Below are 23,088 nucleotides of genomic sequence, written 5' to 3' on the forward strand. Positions count from 1 at the left end.
GCGGTGGTGAGAGGAAGAGAGGCAGTTAGCCTATTAGCTCGCCGTGACTGCCACAGAAGTGAAGTGCATATCTGTCAGCTAGCCCTAGCAGCTCCTCAACGTGAAGTATCCGCACTGCGAGAGGCTGAACTTTACAAGTTTAAGAAGCGTATATTCTCGTCGGCGCACCGATAGCCCCCATTTTGGACATTGAATGGACAATATCGGTTTGTTTACATCATGATGTGGCACATACTTGTACCAAGGTAAGGGGAAATAACTAGCTATCGTGGGCTAACTTAGCGGGTTAGCCGAACATATATATGCCTTGGCTGAAAAGGAGAGTGAGTTGAGAACAGGCCCGCCTGGGGTAAAAGTACTGGGAGCAGCTTGTGATCCAGGATTGCGACTGGGCCCTCCCTCCAACTCCGGATCCGAGACTGTGTCCGAGGAGAAAGGCCAGCCGGGGTCTGGAAAGCCCCGGAGCCGAGGCTCGAGTCTTGTCGCCGCCGGTAGGTGTGGAAGTATCCGACCAGTACGGAGTGTCTATCGATCTATCCTCTGCCAACGCTGGCTTACTTTATCCACGTCGTAAAGAGAGATCGAGGACGTGAGCATGTCGCCTACGTGTGTGTTTCATATTTCATACCAACTGTGAATTGCTCTGCGATAAGTTATTTAAAGTAGTTTTCTGTGTGTCTGGAAATAGTCCACGTCGATTCAAGTAGATATTCAACATGTCGAAAATGCCGGCAAAGAAGAAGAGCTGCTTCCAGATCACGAGCGTGACCCAGGCTCAGGTGGCCGGCAGCAGCATCACTGACGACACCGAGAGCCTGGACGACCCGGACGAGTCCAGGACCGAGGACGTGTCTTCGGAGATATTTGACGTTTCTCGTGCCGACCTAGGGGTGTGTGACAGGAGTTCATCGGAGGAAACCTTAAACAGCGTAGAGGCACACGAGAGTCAGCCCGCCTTAACGGGACCTGTCAACGGTGGTTTCTTTATTAAAAGTATTGGGACCGGTCTTGTCACCTCCTCCGCCGTAGGAAGCGGGGTGCCCGCGGCGGCAACAAGTAAGCCCTCTGTTCTTAGTTCATCCACCCAGTCGGCAGCGGTCACCACAGCCTCTGCTGCAGCTGTGCCTAGCGTGACTCATACAGCCCCGGTGGCCACTAGCTCCATATCAACCGTGAGCTGTAGTTCCCGTTTTAGGGTCATCAAACTCGACCATGGTACTGGAGAGCCCTTTAGACGTGGCCGATGGACGTGCACAGAGTTTTACGACCGTGATTCCGAGGGTTCCAGCATGAGCAGGACTGTTGACAGTATAAAGCAAGCTGTGACCCTGGATCACAGTAAGGACAGGGACAGCGGTTTCGGGGCCACTGGGAGCTCAGTTGTTGGCCCCAATGCTGTCTCTACTCTGGATACTGCTTCAGACAGCAGTGGGCAACGGCAAACCCCCCCAGTCTATGTCCGAACCCCCCAGATTGGGAGCGGAGCAAGTGCCTTCCAGCCCACCGGGTATTCGACCATGGCACCCCAGCAGCAGGGCCAGGTGACTTTGCAGGCTGGTGCCCCTCAGAGTCTCTTCCCCGGTGTCCCCAACGGTGCCCCCCAAGATGCCATGTTGCAGAAATCTCCCATCATGCCGCCTGTCACGCAGAACCACCAGGACGCAGCCTACTTTAACCATCCCGCTAGCCTCTCAAACAGCCAGCCAGAGTATTGCCAGCAGCACTTTGTCCCCCAAGGCTCAAGCACTCAGAACACCCCCACGGCCTCGCACCCTGTGGGGCCTCTAGTCAGCCAGGGCCCCTCACCTGTCATCACTTCAGCTGGCTCCACCGCCCATGGTTCCCTGCTCCACCTGGGCAGCGGGGCCCCCATCAGTTCCACTCTTCCTGTCAGTGGCCTCCAGGAGGCCCAGTCCTTGGGTGGAGTGGGCAGCGTACCTGCACCTGCTGTCCCCGCCGCCCCCGCCTCCACCGCCACCCACAGCGGTGCCCTCTCCAACGTGCCTGCCGCAGTGCCCAACAACACACACACCCAGTCGGGCTTGCCAAGCCAGCCACTCTTCCCTGGAGGCATTCCCCAGGGCAACCCCCCCAGCTTCAGCAGCCACGGAGACGACGGCCGGAGGCAGTCGGACGCCCTACCTCAGCCCGCCGCCAGCGCCTTTCCAGGGATGGATGGCGTGCGGCCTTTCATCCCAGAGGGCCTCCGCCTGGCCACCGCCAACAGCCTGTTTGGCATCTCCATCGCCATGGATGAAGACGAGGACAGGTAGGCGTGACAGCATTAGAAATAAAAACCCCTGTGTTGTGCGATGATGGGCTTTTGTTTAACTTTTGATCCGTGTTCACTGCTAGGCTCTTCAAAAAGGGTCGCAACCATGTTAACAATGCACTGTGAAGAAGCCCATGTTCCAAAGCAGAATGACTCAGTCATATCAAGCTAGGCCTGTATAGATCCCCTCAAGTATTGCTTCTATTTTATAGGTTGCATGCAGGCGTGCATACACCTGCTCCAATCAGGTTTATTGGTATGTCTGCTGCCAGGAAAACGGCTTGCATAGAGGTAGTGGTGTGCTGTTGTTAACCTGGCCCTTTTCTGAGTTTGTAAGCCAATGCACAACTTTTAATAGGATTTTTGTGAACAAAGTTCATGGAATAAGCGTTCTATTCAGATTCAGGAGCCATACCAACCACATTAGTATTTAGAGTCAATGAGACTTAATACTTTTTGAAAGATTCCAGGGCTACCAAATTGTTTTAGATGACTCAATGTGGAACCCCAATTTACTTTCTTAGAATTGAGACTGTGAATGTCATGTGTGCACCCATAACCTGACAAACAGGTTGGAGTCTCTTTTAAACAACTAAAGGCGGCATGCCTGACAAGAGAGTTGCCAAATGTCCTCGTCTGATGTACATTTCCACTCCGTGGCAGCACTCCCATTTTGCCTAAACCAGCACTAATGTTCTCACTGCAAGCATCATTTAAATTTAAAAACTAATGCTAAATGAGGCGTGTCGAAAGAATAAGTCCCCTGCAAACTCTGAGGTTACTCGCTCTCTTAATTCGATTTTGGCCTCTGTAGAGAAAAAAGAAAAGTGAGCATCGGAAAAGTGACAGTGCGTAGGCTTGTCTCCGAACCACGGTGATACGAGTGCCTGGCCTGCAGCGCGTGGTGGACTCACACAGAGGGGGTAGGAGAGTCATGCCCTCATTTGAAACATCCCCCCTGACGCTCTGCAGCCGTGTTTAATACACTGCCCTCATCTGTAGCCTTGGCCAAAGATACGCTAAAACTGGACTAATTTCTTCACGCCGAGGCAGAAGGGGGGAAAACACATTTTACACTGCAACATCTGAGAGCACTCTTTTGGAGAATAGGGGAGGGGGCAGTCGCTGAGAAGGGGTGGCAACGCACTGCACCAATGAGAGTGGGCTCTGAGGGGAGGATTTCTGTGTATTAGTCATTAATATCCTTCCTGCAAAAAACACAGTTGTATAGCTTAACTCTTTATGAACAACCTCGCCACCCCCCCCTTACACACTCAGCACCCTGAATGCAGCTTCAACTAAACATGCTTGTGGGGGGTCGGCGGGCGGGTGGGTGGATGTCAGGGAAGTGGATGTCGGGGAAGTGGGTGGGTGTGCGTTAACAAGACGTAGATAAATTGCGGCTAACAATCAAACTTGTGTTTTATTGCCGGCAAGTCACTGAGGGGAATTTTATGTGAGATGTCTGTTGAAGAGTTGTGAGATGGCTAGCGTGCCGGTGCTGTTACGTTCAGCTGTATCTGACCCGCTCCTCAAACATTATAAATACCAGCTCTTCAATTGTCTGCAGTATTCTGCGTGTGTGTACACAGAGGGGTTATTTTAAGGGTCCATTGGAGGCTTCTCAGACAGTGTGTAGCTGTAGAAGTGTTGCAGAAGAGATGGACGGTTTGTGTATTGGACACAAGCACAACCTGGCCTCTGTATTGGCAGGCCTCCTGGTGTGTGTGTGTGTATGTATGTATGTGTGTGTGTGTGTCGTCTGCTTGCCTGTTTTGTTGTGTGTCTATGTATTGTCTGTTTGTTGGATTACTATGGGGATAGAAGCTTTTGTTTTTAAGAACCCTGATTATCCTACTTCATGTGATTTAAATCATTGTGTATAAATAATTGGTTTCCGCAAGCTGCATCAGTCAGTAAGTGTTTGGGAAGACAAAGTAGGCAGACACTTCTGTTCTATGGGCTTCTCTAAACAGGCCTCTCTGTCGTGCCATCCAGGAGTTTAGCCAGTGGCCATTTCCTGATGATAGTGATTTGTGCGTTGTTTTTTTTTTGTTTGTATGTTTGCACACTGCACAGTGACATCAGCTACTGTCAGGGTCACCATGACTACAGTGTCACCGATGTGAGTAGGCCAAAGCAGGAAGTGACAGTGCAGTAGTAAGGGAAGTCAGACAGGCAGACATAACGAAATGGCACTTGCACAGCTAGAACCGGATATGACTGTGATTCCAGGGCGGAACGCCGAACGAGTAACCCATCTAAATGACTTGTCTTCTGCAGTATTGTATTTGTTTTATGTTTTTAAAAAAAAGTTTAGCCTCCATTTAAGTATGTGGATAAGAAGAGACACTTTAAAGTGTGTGTGTGTATTTTGTAAGGAGCCGTCCATGTGAATCTCCGCAGAGGAGCCTGGGGAAGAGTGGTTTGCTGCCGGCCTTCTAATTTGGCCTTCCATCTGCTCTAGTTATGGCGGTCTACAAACCTATTCTACCCCCATAAATCTCCATCTGTGGCTAACGCATAAAACCATAACTTCAGTTGGGCGTCCTGATATGACATCGCTTGTATATCACCACACAGACGAACGCGTAACGTTGAGCCAAAGAAAAACCAAAACGCCTGTCGTCTCCTGCGGGCGGCGCATTGTTCTCTGCACAAGCTCCCCCTTCGTACGAGGAAAGGCGGCCAAGTTTTATTGTGGAGCTCTGGTCCGAATTAGCGTGCATCACAAAAGTGGAACAAAGTGACATCAGGGGTGGAGGCCGGTGTTTCTTCCCCTCTCTGTGTTGGAAGCGCTCGCGTCTCGGCTCAATGCGCCTCACCGGTGCCAGATAAGGCAAAGAGTCTTCCCCAGGGACAATTTGGCTCCGTTCAATAAGAGGGCTTGGCTCTCTAACTGAATTATGATTCCCAGAACACCACATGCATGTTCTAAGTGGAAAACCAGTGAGTGGGTGTGGTACTGGAGCAAGGTCCTAGTATTTAGCGCTGTCAGTGATTATTTACATGTTCAGCGCCACAGGGTGTCAACCAACCAGTTGAATTAGGCCCTCTCCTCTGGCCTGAACTGGCTTTAAAAGCCACACTCCCGGTCAAGGATCCAGCTTAAACGACTTTGTTTTAATCTCAAGCAATCATGCTTTGCTTTCTCATGTCTGACACTCCCCTGGCGAATTCATACTTCCATATTATAACTGAGCACTGACTTCCATTGTTGTCCGAAAATACAACGAAACGAGTCGCAGAGCCATGTTGCTTTGTTGGCAGAATCCACGCAGATGTGTCAGGTGTTTGGTAGTACGCTCTCACAGCCAGGTTTGTTTACTTCCTCTGCCTGAAATCAGCTACTGATTGGAGCCTCTCAGGCCCGGTCATAAAGTGCTCTGCGTTTGTTTACCCTCCGCCTCAACTCAACTGGCCTGGGAAGGTAGTCCCTATCGAAACTTGACGTTCTTAATTAAAAGTTACAACGAATGAATTCATACAGAAATACAGCACTTTTGTATCCGCCTGATATTCAGGTATTGGTATAGGAATCCCAGGTATAGGAAAGCGTCAAACCCTATATTGAGTAGTAGCCTCTTGACACAGAGACCACCTGTGACCTCCTTAGCAGCACACCTCTTGACCGCCCCCCCCCGACCCCCGGGCTCCTGTTTTGACACGCGCTGTGCACGTGGAGGGCAGAGAGAACAACCTTTGTGCCCCAGGTGGGTCCGCACGTACAGCCCCTGCACCGGCCACCAGGACGCCAGCCCCCCCCATGTCCACTGAAGGCCTCTTGTCTCTCCGACCGATGGATTGCGTCAGCTCTCGCTAACTAACACACACACACACACACACACACATGCGCACTCACTCAATCACTCACTCACTTAACCACTCACATAATCGCTCACTTGCGTAGCCACTCACTCACACACACACAGGCACTTTCTTACCCATGGCCAATGCAAGCAGTTATTTCATTATTTTTACAGTTTATTTATGCTCCCACCACAAAGCGTCTATTTCCACCCAATCCACTTTAAGATTGAGTCACCCAGTCTCACTGCGAGTCACCCCCCCCGAAAACAAACAGCACCTTGTCTCTCCCTCACTCGCGCGCCCCCCCCTTAACGTAACAGGCCTATAATTGTAAGTTGGACAAGTGGCAGTTTGCAGCACTTTGCGTGACGTCAGGGAGCGCATGGTTATTGCGTGGGAGAGGTGAGTGTGTGAGGACCTCTGGAAACCTGTCAGTCAGCCCTCATCATCCCGCGGACCGCCCATGCCACGAAATAATCTTAATAAAGTGTGTGTGTGTGTGTGTGTGTCAGTACTAGGGGTTTTCATGGTAACTATTAGATTTTAATACGGAAGCAGACACACAGCAGTATCGTGCTCACAATAGGACAGCACTATAATAAGCTAACAGTAAAGCCCACGCCTCCTAGTGAGCGGTAAGCCTGCTGGAACCTCCTGTTTCCCCACAACATCACACTGGTGTCAGGCTGGTTGGGGCTGTCTGGTATGGTGGTACGAAGGGGCAGGGGAGTAGGTGGTCTGCGGTTTTGTTGCCATGTTTCCAGTAAACAAGAGAGCAGCTTTTCTTTTTTTTGTTCATCAAGATAGCATCCCTTACTGTACTTCCAAGAATGTAATTCCTGAGGTGCCGGGGGGGTGCAGGGGGGGCCTCAGCCCTGCCCCCCCCCCCCCCCCCCCTCAATAGCTCAGACTGTAGAAGGACACCACTGGCCCGGCCCTCCAGGCCCTCTCCTTTTAAATTAAAACATTCCACATCCCTCCACATCCCTCTCTCTCCGTCTCCGTCTTGTCTCAGCTCTTACTTGATCATTGATTGTGTCGTCCCCATTGTCTGTCAGTCTGTGACTATAGTCAGTTCCTCTAATTTGTCCATTTTGTGGCTGTTCCTCCCCCCCCTTCACTATCCTCTCGGTCTGTCGATCTCTCACTCTCTTTTTATTTTTTCCTCCTCCCTCTGCCTGGCACCCGTTTTATTTTTTATGAAACAGGTAACCAAGGACAACCACTGTGTCTCCGTCTAATTTCATCACTGCCAAACACACACGCGCGCACACCATTTCAGTCACATCGCAGCGTTTCAGGTTTAAATCATCAGGAATGCTGCGCTTTAAAAAAAGCTTTTCCAAGTCATTGGACTCCATAGAAAGGTCTCATTCCTCTTTAAATACCTTGCTTGAGGCTTTGGCTGGTGGAGTGGGGTTGGCAGGGAGGTAGGGGGTGGTGTTTATTACCACCATTTTAACCGAATTGGTTCAACTTAACAATGTATTTGCGTTTCTCCGAAACGGTCCTTAGCCTTAGTCCTACCGTAGCCTGTGTCGTCAGAAAGCTGTATGTTTTATATACACAGCTGTTTTATATATGTGACGCGTACAGTAATGTTTTTAAATCTTCCCTTTGGTTTCTGTTAATGCCCCAGAAAGGAAAGCAAAGTAAAGGCTGTGGTGTTCAGGAAATGGTTCTGAGCTTATCATTTGTAAAAGAAAAGGTATGAAAAAACATATTTATTTATGTTTAAGAAATCCATTGACGAGGAAAGGCCGTGCCGTCCATCTTCCCAGGAAGGGGTCAGGAGCCACTTCAAATTAGAGTGGACCTGCTAAAACAAGTCAACAGGCCTGCTCAGTGGGCCCGTCATGCTGTTACTAACCCACTTTGTGCTGGGAAGCGGTGTTTATTGAATTAGTTACATAGCCTGCTATTCAGAATGCAGGATTCAGGCCACTTTTGCTCCACTCTTAACTTCTTGTGGTTGTTCTTTGGCCTCTACCGTGTTGCTGGCTCGCCTACTAACTCATCGCACATTCTGCACTCACACATACTCTTCTGATTGCTTGTAGTATGCAAAGAATGTTTCGTCCAATTTCAAAGGCACCCCACGGACCAAAGCTATTGTTTTGTCAGATGCATTTTCCGTGCTCTGTACAGAACAGGAGGGGCACGTGGACTACATGACGTTTAAATAGGTTGAAGGTGTGGCGGTTTGTCACATGTTTACGTGTTTGCTGTCTTCCCCTCTCCATGAATCCATGACATCAATTCTGTTCTTGAATGTCAGTAAATGTGTTTGTAGAAGAGTGAGCCATTTGTTTGAAACACACACACACACACACACACACACACACACACACACACACACACACACACACACACACACACACACACACACACACACACACACACACACACACACACACAGGGTTGTTGAGGAATGCCACAGGTAAGATATGCAAAGTGTAATTTCTAAGAACACACATTCTCAATACTTTTTATAGTGCGGAAATTCCCAGGTGCCAAAGCATTTGCGCTAAAACTCAACTTAGCCTAAATTCCAGATCATGCAAACAATGATCTATTTACGTGTGGAATGAACTGTTGAAAATGGGGATTCCAGAAACAAATCTCAGACCATTTTTTTCCATTCTTCAATTCAGTTGTTTTTTGTGTTTTTGCTACCTGTATAGTTGAGCACAGCTCAGCATAAGAAGCGATAAATCAGTGACCACCCTTGGAGCGTTTTATACTAGCAGGAGCACGTCAAACATGTTAAACCGTTTATTGCAACGCTATTCAAATATACGTTTTGGCCAGTGCGAGGGGAGCGAAGACGAAGGGGGGTAAACCTAAGCAACAACCAACTAACTGACTTCCTAGTGCCTCCATTACTTCTTCCATAGTTCTTTGGTCGTTCTTCAGGATGTCCTGACATAACGAGTGCAACAGCTCTCATAGAATTGCTACCATCCGCCATGTTTGTTAACGCTAAATTCACGTTTTACATTGCTGGATTGTGATTCGCGAAAGTTTCGGTTTTGAGATTCAGGACTTTGTTTTTGGGGAGTGTAATCGGTTGGGGTGTGGTGGGCTGTGTTTGCAACACACTAAACCGCCAAAAGGGTTAGAATATATTTCTATCTAATGTTAGGTGTGTGGTCTATCATGTTTTCTAGTACATTTGAAAAATGTAGAAAAGGTATATTGTGTGGCTCACGTTATCACATACATAATTTACATAACATCATGTTAGTGCGGACATTCTTGTTTATAAAGAAGAAATCCCTGACCCGAACCTAGTTAAAAAAGTAAAGAATATATATATATATATATATATATATATATATAGAACCGATACTAACCAAAACGTGACCCTGAACCGTTACTTCCCCCATTAATTACACACGTAAATAGATTAATTTTTGCATTATCTGGAAGGTGTATTTAGTTCAGCTGTGTCGAAAAATGCTCTGGCAGTTGAGAATTCACATCAGTGTGATAATGCTTCATTTAAAAATCTGAAACTGAGTAAGGCACCAAGAAAAGAAAACGCTTGGTGTTTTTACCAAATGAAAGACGAAAAGGATTAATCCATGGCCAGATGTAACACTGAAAATCAGTCTATGGCATAATAGCCCTAGAGTTTACTGGATGTCAACCAATGCAAGTTACTTCTTTAAGGAAGTGAAAACTCAAAGTGGCTGTTCTTGTTGAAAGCTATCAATGGAACGGTCTCTAAGTGAAGATTGACAAGTTTCTCGGCAGCTGATGACACACACACACTGATTTCTATTTCAAAGCACAAATGTCACATTTGACTTCATGGTAAGTTCAAGCTGACCTTTTGACTACTAAGAATGTCCATAGTTACCAAGGTCTCACTTATGTCAAATTTAAACATTTCCATTTGTTGCCAATTCAAGTTCCTTGTTCTAAATTTTTCGCCTAGTTTTTTTTTTTGCTGACCAACAAAATTATTAGATTCAGATTATTTTTTGTATTAATCAGATCACAGTTTAGAACTGATGTATGGTTTTGGCAATGGAGATCAGAATGATTCATAACAATGAATCATTCTGTAATGCAAGTAAACAAAACAAGTACGTACTGAAAATATTAACATATTTATTTGTTCTTACATCTTCTCACAGTCATTAATTGACACTACAAAACTTTCACCACGTACTCCTCGGGCAGTGAGGCAATGAAAGATGAATTAAAAATATTAAATCACTGGCAAGCCACACTCTCACCAACTAGCTCACAGGCTCTAGAAGCTAACTAAAGCCCCCGGGGTTCATGGAGACAAGCAGTTGCTCTGCTAACCATTGTACTGTGTGTCACAGCCATCCAATCCATCCACTGGAGAGGGGCGCAGCCCTCCCCTAGAGCCTGGCATGTCTGAACACTGAGTAATGAGGATGTGTAGAAAGCCTGGCAGCTGCATTTGAGTCATCCCTCCTCCTCTTCGCTCTGATTGGCTACTACCGGCTGATCGGACCCTTGTGTGTGTGTGTGTGTGTGTGTGTGTGTGTGTGTGTGTGTGTGTGTGTGTGTGTGTGTGTGTGTGTGTGTGTGTGTGTGTGTGTGTGTGTGTGTGTGTGTGTGTGTGTGTGTGTGTGTGTGTGTCCTTTTTATTTATGTGACTCTCATATATAACTAATCACAAAGTTATTTGAGTCAGAGCCGAAGGGTGGAGGATGTCTTTCGTCTGCATTGTGTTCCCACATGTTTTGGTGTTTATATACAGTTTCACTTTTCCGCCAGGCTTTCTGTTCCTGCATTTCCAACATCCAGTCATTGCGAGCACTTTCCCTCCCGAAGCAATTGAAACTGATCTGTAAGCAGTGTTGCGTAATGCCACTGAGTTTCCCCCTAAACGGCGATACGAAGCAGTTTCACTGACTATTTAATATGGAATAAATTTAAACTCTATGGTTTCCTTCACAGTAATTCGATTTTTTTTTCCCCCGATTCTTCATACAGTTCACAATGATCTTTTATAGCTGGGAGCCGATTACATTTTTCCATTTCAATGAACTGTTTATTGTCTTTTAGATAACATAACATTTTTTTTAACACAGTGAGTATTTTAAACCTATTTGTTTCCAGTTAATGGAATACATTAGAATTTTGGAAGAACAATTCATGTAGAAACCATCAGTTCTGCTAGTTATATATAAACTCCAGTCTTTTGCCTGCCTTGACTATGTTTGTAGAGAAGTTTCTGAAAAGATCATGTTTTTTTTCTTTGCTATCCCCTGCTTGCCTTCTCGAGTCATTTTGCGAGCTCCAAGTTCATTAGTTGAACAGGTAGCCGTTTATGATTTATGGTAAATACGGAGTCGTGACTTGAGTGAGCCATCACTGACCCCCTCCCTGATCAGCACATAGAAGCCTCCAGAGTCTTTGTGGAGAGGGTGATTACGGGTGTATTTTAGGCTTTCACACTGTATGCTCAAGCAGGGTCAGATTCTTTGTACACATTCTGCATCTACCCTTTACTTTTTCAGTCTATTACAGTGCTGTGTGGTGATGTATCACAGTAAAATAGGCTCTGCCGGGCTGATCCATGACAAACAATGACATCAGTGGATAAACATAACCCCACCCAGGCATAATTCACAGAAAAACAAATAGTGTGTCTTGTGTGTTCAATCAAATAGTAAAGCGAAGCCATGCTGAAAGGTAATTCCTACGTTCTGTTATGGTTTATTGATCAACAAAAGGGCACGCCCTGTGCAGCCGTTGATTGGACCATGAGGCAGTGCTCAGGCACATGTTAAAATGTCTTGTCATTGCAGTTAAAGAGAAGCACTGAGGACTTCTACCTTCTCCGCTAGAAGGTGGGTGGACGGGCACCATGAATATGCATTGATATAATTGAACTAATCTACAGTGCCAAAGCCAGGGCAAGTTGCTATGGCGTCATATTACAGGGATACTAGTCGAGTGAGGCCGCTAAATGGAAAATCCTGAGTTTAGATTTCCAAATTGGTAATGGGACAAATGGGGGGCATGTTGAAGGCCATAGCACCGGTATGAACTTGTCAGAGAATGACTCGGCTGTATGAACTAGCCATGACCAGTGTTTGACTTTCTCACTACCCAGAAGTTTTTGATAGGTGTCGTTTTTTTGCAAAGCCAGAGAAATGTGGTTTTAGTCAAAGTAAATGAACCGTTAAAATAAGTTTCACTCTTTACATGTCCAGTGTACATAGCGGGTATTTCATCATGTTCTACTCAACTCTGGATATGAGAAATAGTAAGCGGATATGAGGTTAATATTTGCTTATTGAATATTTTAGTCATTAAACAAAAATCCATGTATTGCTCTCAGATTGCATGGTCAACATTTTGACATTAGACATTTTATTTAGGGTTAAACTAACCCTAACGTTTGTATGCATAAATAATATTTTTAAAACATTTAATTGAAATTAAACTGGGTTAGATCATAAACATCATTATTTATTTAATTATATATTATGTAATGGCTTTAATTCTTTTCTTCAGTGCAATTACGTCAGCCCTCACCTGGGGATCAACAGCCCTTTATAAATTCATTTTCAATGTCAACAATGTTTGCCTTTCAACTTAAGCCTGTTTTTCCACTGCCAGGCCTCCATGTGACTATTGGTCAGATGTGTCCTATACCCCGCCAGACCGGCTCGTCTGAGTGAGGTTATCCGAGAGATCAACTGCGCTGTACTGTCAGAGAGCGCAGCCCTGCCTAGCAGACACAGAGTCAGACCTGTGGGCCAACACTCGCAGAGTTCAAAGGGTCAGTGTGGTGCTGGAACTCCCCATTGTCCGCATTGCTTCACTGTCTGTGCCTTTTCCCTCGGTGCAACAGGGACTATTGCTTGGTTTGATGATGCATCACCTGCCACATTGCCAAATGAGCCAGACCGGATATCAATTCAACGTGTGACTCATGGTGCAATTATAGCGGATGCAGTGAAATGAATGCCTCTTGTTAGAGAATAGACGATGAGTGTGGGTTACGTTTTCTCTTTTCAGGTTTTTGTAACCTAGCCAATCCGCTTGGTAAAGCAGCCTGCTTAAAAAATTATTCAAAAGCCTTGATCGTTTTTAACTGTGGTCTGTTTGACTGTGACCTCATACTCTTCCATCTTTACTATATCATGACTTTTATAGTTTGAAATCAGGGTTGAACATTAGTGGTCTGTTGGGTAACTCGGGAAAAACCTTCCACCGAAGACCACTGCGAGCGTCCATGCGGCTGTGACCTGCCTGGTGTTGTGGTTAATGCTGAATATCTGCACAGCTGTGTGCTTCACTTCCATTGGTCCTTGCTGTTGGTCCTTGCTGGAGGGCATGGCCCCACAGAGAGTCTCACAGCCCTAATTTCCTATCTCTCCTCTCTCTCAAACTATGTAGAGCAGTGTGGTCGCTGTGTTTTTACCAGCACTAGATCATTGCCGGGCTACGTCCCATCCTCTTGACTGTTGACTCACCCTTACCCAGCATCCTGCTACAGCTGTAAAGCTCTCTGCACAATAGCTCCGGGCATTACGGAACAACATATGGTTGTGTACTCATATCCGTGTGTGTGTGTGTGTGTGTGTGTGTGTGTGTGTGTGTGTGTGTGTGTGTGTGTGTGTGTGTGTGTGTGTGTGTGTGTGTGTGTGTGTGTGTGTGTGTGTGTGTGTGTGTGTGTCCTGCTGAACAAGGGGTCCTCAACTTTAAAGGAGTCGGATTGCAAACGTTATCTCTTCAGTATTAAGTTTTATCTTCCCTTCAGAACATTACCAACTCTGAGATGACCTTGTGTTCTGGAAGAACAGTGTATTTCCTCAGTGACTTGGTGCTTAAATACCTTGCATTTTAAATACCTCGTCTTTAGGTTTAGCGACTGAAGGTCCATTCTTTAACGTTTGTATTGTACACTTAATCTGTCAAAGGAGATTAGTTATTTGATTTAGTGCCTTCCTCGCCTTCCACTTCTCACAGCTCGCAGTTGCCCTACGAACCAGACTTGATGTGATGACTGATCTTCCATGTCATTATAGATTTTTTTTTGTGTTTTGTAGTGTTGGGATAACAAATTCAACCACATTGCTGGGCTGCTTCCAGTTTGCTCCATTGTGCATTTGTTGAAAGGCGCTATGAGCGATCAAGGTTTGTTTGAGGTAACAGAGCTTATTTGTTGACGAGTCCTGGCATGCATTTATCCTGTCAAGCAGGCATCATGGGACAAGGAGATGCGCTCGGATATCTGTCAGTAGCATGTGACTGCCTCAAGCAACTGGTTCAATGGTGAGATCCTGCCTCTTGACGCAGGGGCCAGACCATTGCTTGGCTTACAACCCTTCAGTGGCCACTTAGAAGCTACCTCAGTGGAATAACAAACATGACACAGTTTCATAGTGTTAAAACAATTTGTTTCCCTCTGGAGAAAGTGTTGATTCCTGCCCCGGTTCAACTTTTGTGGCTTGCAGAGGGAATCGTGTATCACGTGTGCCAATGAACATTTACTTTTTACTTGCTTTTCTACTAGCTGGCCTCGTAAGCAATAAAAGGTATTCCTGTAAACACCATAATTATAGTCACCTTTCTACATTATCAGCAGAATATACTTAATTATTAATTTAATCAATAGTTCCAGCCCTAACACAATGTTGTCTTGTATGATTTGTAACCGTGTAACCACTGCATAATGACTGCATTGCAGATGGGTAGTACTGCCCTTTAGGTCAGGGGAGCGCACTCTTCCAAAAAAGAAATAAAGAAAGAAAGAAATATACAAGTGTTGATGTACACATGACGCGAGCGTGGCTTAACAAATGCTCAAACCCTACCTCCCCTGCAGTTGCGGCGATACAAAACAATTCTAATCATGTCTGCCCAACGCCTGTGCATTTTCTCGCCTTCCAAAGTTTCAAGTTGTAGACAAGCAGAGGCCTGAGCCAGGAGGGCTAAGGGCTTTTGAGGGGAGGTAATCCACGAAAAATGTGGTCCTGTACAATTACCGCCGACCATACCTGTGGGTCGGGGGTACTTTTTTTGTCAAGGAAATGTGTGTGGTGCCAGTTCAAGTTCAGGACATGCAGGTGACGTGATTTGCATGTGTTGTAAGTGACATTTGACTCAAGGCTGTAGGTCAAGCAGATAAGCTCCTTCGAAGGATTTCATCAGTCTGCATTTTCCCCTTCCTTTATACGTCATCAGGGAAATCGTTTAATTACACAGATAAGGGTTTTCCTCTGGCATCCTCACAGACCGGAGCTGCGTTGTGTTGTGGATTCATAATACATGGATTAGATCATACGTCATAAAGTAGAGATAAAATAGGTGTGTGGTCGGTGACTACAATTAGTCATTGGTTATCAGTTTGTACAGTTAAAGTTCTTAGTTTGAGGACCTGGGTGTATTACATGTGGTTTGAATTTAAGGGCCTAGCCATTCACAAATAAAACTTCAAAACAATATTTAACTATTTTAAGATTTTCTCTCAAAGGATGATGGGAATGCTGGGCTTTGCTTGGCCATCGTCAGGCCCCTAATTTAGCAAATTGTTTCCGTTCCGGTCGGTCATCTCATTGGACTTGTTAACACACACAAATGTTTGTACATCAACACCTGTTTTTTTTTCATTGATGAAATGCAACCTTGGTAAAGGCTACCAAGGCACATACCTGGGCTCCTCCTGTTGAGGGAGGGTAAATCTGTCATGGAGCCACAGAGAAACTGCAGTAACTCAACTCTTGGCAGCTGTCAGTGTCAATACAGTTATGGATTCTCTGCTCACATTTTGTTCATTTTGTACATTCTCATCTCTGGCTCTGCTGTTGTCTTACGCTTTAGGATACCGATTCATGTCAGAAAAGGGCCTTTGCATGTAGTAAAACGGTCGATTTGCAGTTTTGAGCAAGTTTAAGGGACGGCTGTTTTATGTGACAGTCGGTCAGTCAGCTGACTGGCGAATGTCAACTCTAACTGATGGAGTGTGTTCGTGGTTTGGTGTTTCCGTGATGACATGTAAGGCTCGATGGTTTCCTTTGGTATGTACTCAGTACTGTACCACCTACCTGCACACAAACACAACTTTTTTGTAGTTTGATTTCATTGGAGGGGCGATTGTTGGCTTATTGTGCTATCTAATGTCAATTCTGGTTCTCAGCATATTTTAAAACGGAAATGTTTGTACATTCTATGGAAAAATGTGTGCGTGTCAGTGTTTTTCTCTGAGTGCGTGTTTGAGTGTGAAGAAACTTGCCATGCTGTAATGCATGACCAACTTCCTGTGGCAACTCACTACTGTAGAAAAACACTCACATCCTCTCTTGATTCTTCCTTTATCTCACCCTGTATTCATGTCGCTGTTTCTCTCTCTTTCTGTCTCTTCCTCTCAATCTGTTCCATCTTGCTGTTATTCACTTCCACCATTATAACGCGATTCTGGAAGACATTTCCAGACCCGGTGGCCGGCCTAGCATATGTACTGGTAGATTTAAACAATAACTGGTGTGTCCTAGACTAGCATTGTTTTTTTTTTTTGGGGTCTAAAACAAAGATTAAATGGAATCCTAAGGCCACCCTGTTGTTCTGCACTGTAGTATGCATTCTTGCTATTGTGCCATAATATTTACTTCTAAAACATCTGTGTTAACAATGAAAAGTCAGATGAAAAAAGCTGCCCTTCGGTTGCAAAGAAGGCCAAGTTGCATAACGGATGTCTGTGTAAACGGATGAAACTCCCGGGTTCTATACAGCGTTTATTTCAGAAATGAATGAATGTGAAATGTGAACATGTCATTGTTCACATTCATGTCTTTACGCCGTGTGTAAAATGGAACCGTGAAAAAAATGATTTGTGTGCAAAAGTATATATAATAAAAGGAACAGGTAGCAGGTGGCTAAAATAGCTTTCACATGCAACGTTTTTGTCCAGCAGCCCAGGTTGGTTGCATGTTCTGCCACCAGTGAGGCCAAAGGCGAAGCTGGGTGACTTTACTAGAGAAAGAGAAATGGGGTGTGCCTCAGCAACGATGATGTCCTTTATTTGTGTCACCATGTCCACAGTCTAATAAATAAAAGCCAACTGCCACTAGTTTTTAAGATTCTGAGTCGATTCGCTTTCGCTTTCTGTGCTTTTTTGAAAGGCACATTTCAAGGTTGGCTTTTATTCCTCAGTGGTTTCTTCAATTTCTGCTGACATAATGCATTATAGAGCACAAATGTGACTCCATCTCTCACTTCCTTTCTTTGTTTTTGTATCTGATCTCTATTTTCTGGGTATTTCTTCGCTTCCCTCATGTTTGTTTGTTCTGTCTCTCTCTCTCCTTCCCGACCATGTTAAAATGCAGGAACCCATCTACAGCTTTCTACCAAGCGTTCCCATGTAGCGGGTTACTGGGGTCAAAACCCCTCGGCAATAGGTATGAGCTTGGGTTGCCTTGATGTGTGTGTATGTGCTCACACATGAGTCAGCCTGCACTGAACAACTAAGCCTGACCTCGCTCTTTGAGTTTTCTTGCATGAAGAATGCATGGCATTGTGGGTACGGAAGATAAACTTCCTGGTTGTGTGTGTGTGTGTGTGTGTGTGTGTGTGTGTGCTTTTTAACTCATTACCCCATTAATTAAGATTTTAAGGGAATGAAGAAGAGAAGGAAAAATTATGTATTTTTGAAATTATAAATCAACCATGTCTCACTCACTTTTTGTTAACAAACAGGAGCAGAAAGTACAATTGACATGCTTTACACATCAATAGGTCTAGCAGGTCAGTTATCAGGTACTCATTAAAGGAAAACGTATGGTTTTTCAACCTGCACCCTATTTTCCAATCAGTTGAGGAGTAAGGGAGACAACAACTAGAACGCTGCAGCAGTAAGCCACGAAAATGGGCTGCAGTCTATTCCTTTGGGACAATATTCCATCGTCAATGTGCATCCTCTAACAGTGCTTGTTTTGGCCAGTGACAGATTAGCTCAGATTATGTTCTAACATCATGGAAAGAGAAATACATGAGATATACAACTTTTTTTGATCCGGTCTGTTAATTATTTAGTCTAACCAAGTCTCACTGAAGGAGAAGTATCTCGAGAGTTGAGTTGTTACAGGAAGTTCGAAAAATGTTGGAAATGTGAGCGAGAGCTGGAGAGTTTGTTGTGTTGGACTTCAGAAAGCAGATCTTAGTGTTAGCCAAACGATTTTGGTGAAAGTTCCTGCAACATCCAGATGTATCAGAGCAAGACTTCTCCTTGAGTGGGACTTTTTTTGACACAATAACAAACAGATCATCCTTTCAGTAATGTTATAATCTAATCTAAGCCAGTTAGTGGAAAAACAAAACTTTTGGAGGACGCAGACAGGGTGTTATTTGCCAAAAAGGATTACATTACTGGCTGTTTTTTTTTTTGCATTACTGCTGGAGTATTCTAGCTCAATACTGGACCAATTTCATAAGTTGTTGTCCGCATTAGTCCCTTAAACCCAGAATGATAGGAATGTAGGGTACAGGTTGAAAAACTTCTCCTTTAACTAGGCTGTACAGTTAAAGATCGACACGCCATCTGTTTAATGCATCTTCGTACTTCTACCTGCATTTGCATATGAATCAACTGAATGAGAACTCCTTTTGGCCATTAACTCAGAGGCTTATATCAACAATTAGCCCACAAGACCAGCATAATATGGTTGGTTATGATAATGAAGGCTCAATTGTTATTATTAACAGATGATTTATGTATGATTTAATTGACTCAACAACTTACTTGAGGAAACCAGATGAAAATCTCTTCACTTGAGTGCATACCTCACACATGCTTAATTAATTCACATTGTGGAGTGTACGCCTACGTGTTCATTTTCAAAACACGTCACCAGGTGCACCCTTCGGCGTGCGCTCTTTGAGATCCGCACCGACAAATGCTGTCAAATCAACCTACAGTACCTGCCCTGTCGGTGTTAAGTCAGCCATGGCTCATGTTGTCGATTTAATATTTGCATTCAACTGCTAAACGGTGTGGTTTCTGTGTGTTTGACTCCAAGGTTAGGGCTTCTGTTTGTTCCCGTTCCAACAAGAGTGCCTCCAGGCTCTGGGTGACTAACAGTGCAGGCTTTATTCACTGTTTAAACTAACCGCTAGTAAACTCTGATGGAAGCCACCACAATCCACCTCCTTTTGTTGCTGGCCCGCTTGCCTGCATGGTGGGGCATGTTCAAGTGGGGGTACAAACTCGTAAACAGTTGGAGGGCATAATGGAGCATTCCAGAAAGTGATGTGCTTTGTGGAAATCGTCAAAAAAAAAAGAGATGGGTGTTGTTCCATGAAATATCCCGGTGGTCAGTGTGTGCTTGTTTGCATGGCCGTGTGTGTGCGATGCATGTTGTATCCAGCTACCTTTCGGCCAGGTCTTCCTAGAAACTACTTATGGTTTAATTTTATCATGGAACAAGAGGTCTAGTTCATTTTTTTTTTCCTTTCCAAAGGGCTTTCTAAATTGGAAGTTCCACTCACAGCATTTATAAACATTCTTGGAAAGCTACCTGGTAGCCCTTCTGAATTAAATCATTGTGAGTTTGTGTTCGCTGTCCCTGAAAGCAGCAGCAATCGTTTTGCAAACCTCAACCCCAATAAGTCATAAAGAACAGCTTTGTGATAATGGGCAATAACATGCTGATTTATTTATACAGTAAATATAGCAGACAGGTAATTAGACTCAGACTAGGTATGCAGCCTTAAAATAAGGGCAAACAAACTAATTATAAGTGTAATTCTTTTTTTTTTTTAAAGAAAAAAGCAATGGTAATGATTCCATTCTCATTTGAGCCTGGACGAATTCCAGGTATATCAGTCACCTTAGAAGCACTTGATAACCCTTGATTATCATCCAGATCTGTGTACTATGCATACCTTGGAGTATGCAACACATCACACAACATTTAATTGCATGTTTTGCATATAAGATACTAAGTGCTCAATTTGATATGGTTTAATTTGAAATGCTGCCCTGGAGAGGCAACACCCTACTGATAAATGACTACATGAAGTGAGTCTGGTCACTTGATACGAGTTTACAAAGCCCATCTCAGATTGTTTACTCAATATAACTTCATGATGAACAGATTCATTTGTATAGGTGCGTGATGTCGCAAGTCTCACTGGTGTAAAGGTGAAACCCTGTTTGACTCCAAGGCAGCCCAATGGGATGTGACTTTACTCCTGCATTGGAGTGGGTGATCCAATCTCTTTAATAAGTAACTGCGTCATACATCAAACGCAACGGCCGTCTTGATGCTAAGGTAAACGCCCTGTTGTTTTTAAATTCAAATTAGTGACATTGGCAAGGCGCCATTAGTTCTTCAGAGGTAACCCCATTATCGTTGGGCAACACACACTCCTAATCTCCAGCCCAAGCGAGTGTCACAAGACCTCATTGCTTAACAAGAAGGCTGGGTGAGAAAAGGGTTGTGAGAGTGCCTTGATCTTGTACTTCTCTGGTCCTACATCAAGTCATTAGTGCCTTCCTAACCGTCCCCCCATGGAGCTGGACGACGGTCCGAGGGGGTGTGTGTGTGTGTTGGGGGGTGTGTGTGTGTGTGTGTCTCGCTCTCTCTAGCTCTCTCTCTGACGAGTGCTTGTCGACTATTAACAAAACCACACAGCTGCTTGTTTTCTCCGAGGGGGAAAAAAGCCCCAACACGGGCTACAATAACAAGAACATTCATAACCCTCTCTGAATTAACTGTGAACCCCGGGGCGGGGGCTCTGATCCCACCCTGCTCACCCCCCCCCCCCCCCCCACCCCCACTGCCCTTGTGACACCCCAGGATGGCTCTCGGCCGCCAGGGTCTGACGGCCGTCCGCCCCCGCCCTCCCCCGCGGTGCCAGCGGTGGTGGTCGCGTGTCTGGGGAGGTCAGCCAGGCAGACTCCTGGGGGCCTCGTGTCGGTTGTGATGTCAGGGGGGGGGGGGGGGGAGGGGGCAGGACATCTGGAGGCACTGTGAGGCCAAGCTGTTATGCAATGGCAGAGAACATAAGCGCTCCAGTTCCTTCGGTGTGTTTACAGGGAAGCGTAGGCACCCCCCGCTCGTTTAAAGGGATTTAGTGGCGCAGAGGTGGATACACTTCTCCCAAAAGGTTTCCTCTTTTGCCATGTTGAGTGGCCCTAGTGCAGATTAAATACCATAGCGTGATCCACGGCAACACTGCCTTCAAAACCTTTGACGTATGACTTCTCCTGCGAGGGATTTGTTCATAGGCGTCCATGTGTTATATGCAAAACCTGGCACGTTGCCTCCAGCGTGCATCACGGTTAAAGATAGTCCCCGTGTGGTGGGTCCTGTTTTTCTTCTCTCAGGTTGAGTTGCGTGGAATTCCTGCAGATTTCGCAGAACTCGGCCACCAGAAGCTGTTGATTACCCGGCCGTGTTGCCACCCAGAGGATCAGAATAGTCACACCTACCGTCGAAAAAGGGCCTCTCCAGTCACTTTGTTCCATCAGGTCTCTCATGACCGGGAATCCTCAACCGCCCTGCTGGCCCGCAGCAACTAATTATGGCTGTCACACTGCAGGGATATTGTATACTCTATACTGTATTCTGGGAAATGTCCTGGAGTGTATTGTACCAGGGTAATGCATGTTGTTTTATTATGAGCAGATTATGATTAGTCGTATTTTAATATTTAGTGTTTGGCCGATGTCAACGGCTGTAGCTATGAATGGTTGTCAGCAGCACACCACACGTTTTCTTTATGACTTGGCTTGCCATTGGTTGTCATGGCGCTACATGATGATCAGTGGGCCAATCTCATGGTTCTCGTTAGGAGCACTACAGTGGACTCGAATGGCTTTTCCCCCCAGTTGAGATGTTGTTGGACCGTGAATGCTTACATGAGTTAGGCTGGAATACTTTTCCAGTAAAAAACCTGTGATGAACCTTGATTGGGATCCCAGATATATCTTATTCACGAAAACAAACATCCAAATAATCAGATGTTCTTATGTCGTCTATTAGGTTACTCCGCTGGCTAGTCAAATGTTTGTTTTACTCAGCCCAGAGAAAGTGTCCTTTTAACAACGATTTGTGACGGATCCAAACAAGATCAGAACAACCAATTACAATTTTTTTTAAATAACATGATACCGCGTACAAAAAATAAAAGCCAACTAATACAATTATAACCATGGATCTGGCCCCAGAAAGTCACCCTAATTGCCTCCAGTCCTTATGGAGTTTCACCATTAAACTCTCATTCGACTCTCTGCTGGCCCCGGCTGGCGTGAGAACGTCACTGCAGCTAGGGAGATGAGAGCCAGACCTGCAGTATTGCTTAGTAGTGCATTTGAGTCAGATAACAGTGGGTTAGCAGTGATTTGAGACTATGTATCTTGTTTTCCTTTCCGCATTTAAACTCATCACCAAACATACCCCCACCTCTGTTTGCATTGAGGAACAGCGAGTGGGTGATCTACCACCTAACGGCTGGGGGTCTACCGGATAACGACTGGGGGTCTACCGGATAACGACTGGGGGTCTACCACCTAATGGCTGGGGGTCTACCTTATTCAGCTGGGGGTCTTCCTGCAGTGTGTTTATATGCATGCCACCACTGCAGGGTTGGTTCAGTTTCATATTCATATTTGCAACATTAATCCCATCCAGATTTGCCCCCATTTTGTCAGGAGTGGTAGTTTAGTTCCCTGTTCATCATACTTTATATCCCCCACCACGGGCCGGGGCAGTACATTTTGTGGCGGTGGACCCCCAGCCAGAGGTCCCTTGCATAAAGGGCCACATATTCCCCAGCAGAGCACAAAGGGGGCTGCATGTGTTGTTTTTTCCTTGGACGCCAAATACCAACAAGCCAGACGAGTCTGTGTTGTCGGCTGCACACTTCATTTTACCCCTCCGCGCCAAATCTCTCATTTGCCTGACAAGCAGATTCACCGGCCCAGCCTGCCTGTCTGTTTTTGTTGCTGATAAAACCACGTCTCTCCCAGTCGGTGGGCATTCTTGTATCTCTGTTGGCCTCTG

The 23,088-nt window shown here is 45.4% G+C and overlaps 1 protein-coding gene across 1 annotated transcript in view; it reads left to right on the forward strand.

The window, feature by feature from the left end:
* tsc22d2 (TSC22 domain family 2) overlaps positions 1-23,088 on the forward strand; it is a 28,296-nt gene continuing 5,208 nt past the window's right edge. The window contains exons 1-2 of the mRNA XM_084473184.1: positions 1-491; positions 689-2,269. Coding sequence (XP_084329310.1) covers positions 717-2,269 — 1,553 coding nt within the window. The 5' untranslated portion in view covers positions 1-491; positions 689-716. The remainder of the gene's footprint in view (positions 492-688; positions 2,270-23,088) is intronic.

This window comes from Micromesistius poutassou, assembly GCF_964030765.1.
Source record: "Micromesistius poutassou genome assembly, chromosome: 9".
NCBI classification, from domain to species: Eukaryota; Metazoa; Chordata; class Actinopteri; order Gadiformes; family Gadidae; genus Micromesistius; species Micromesistius poutassou.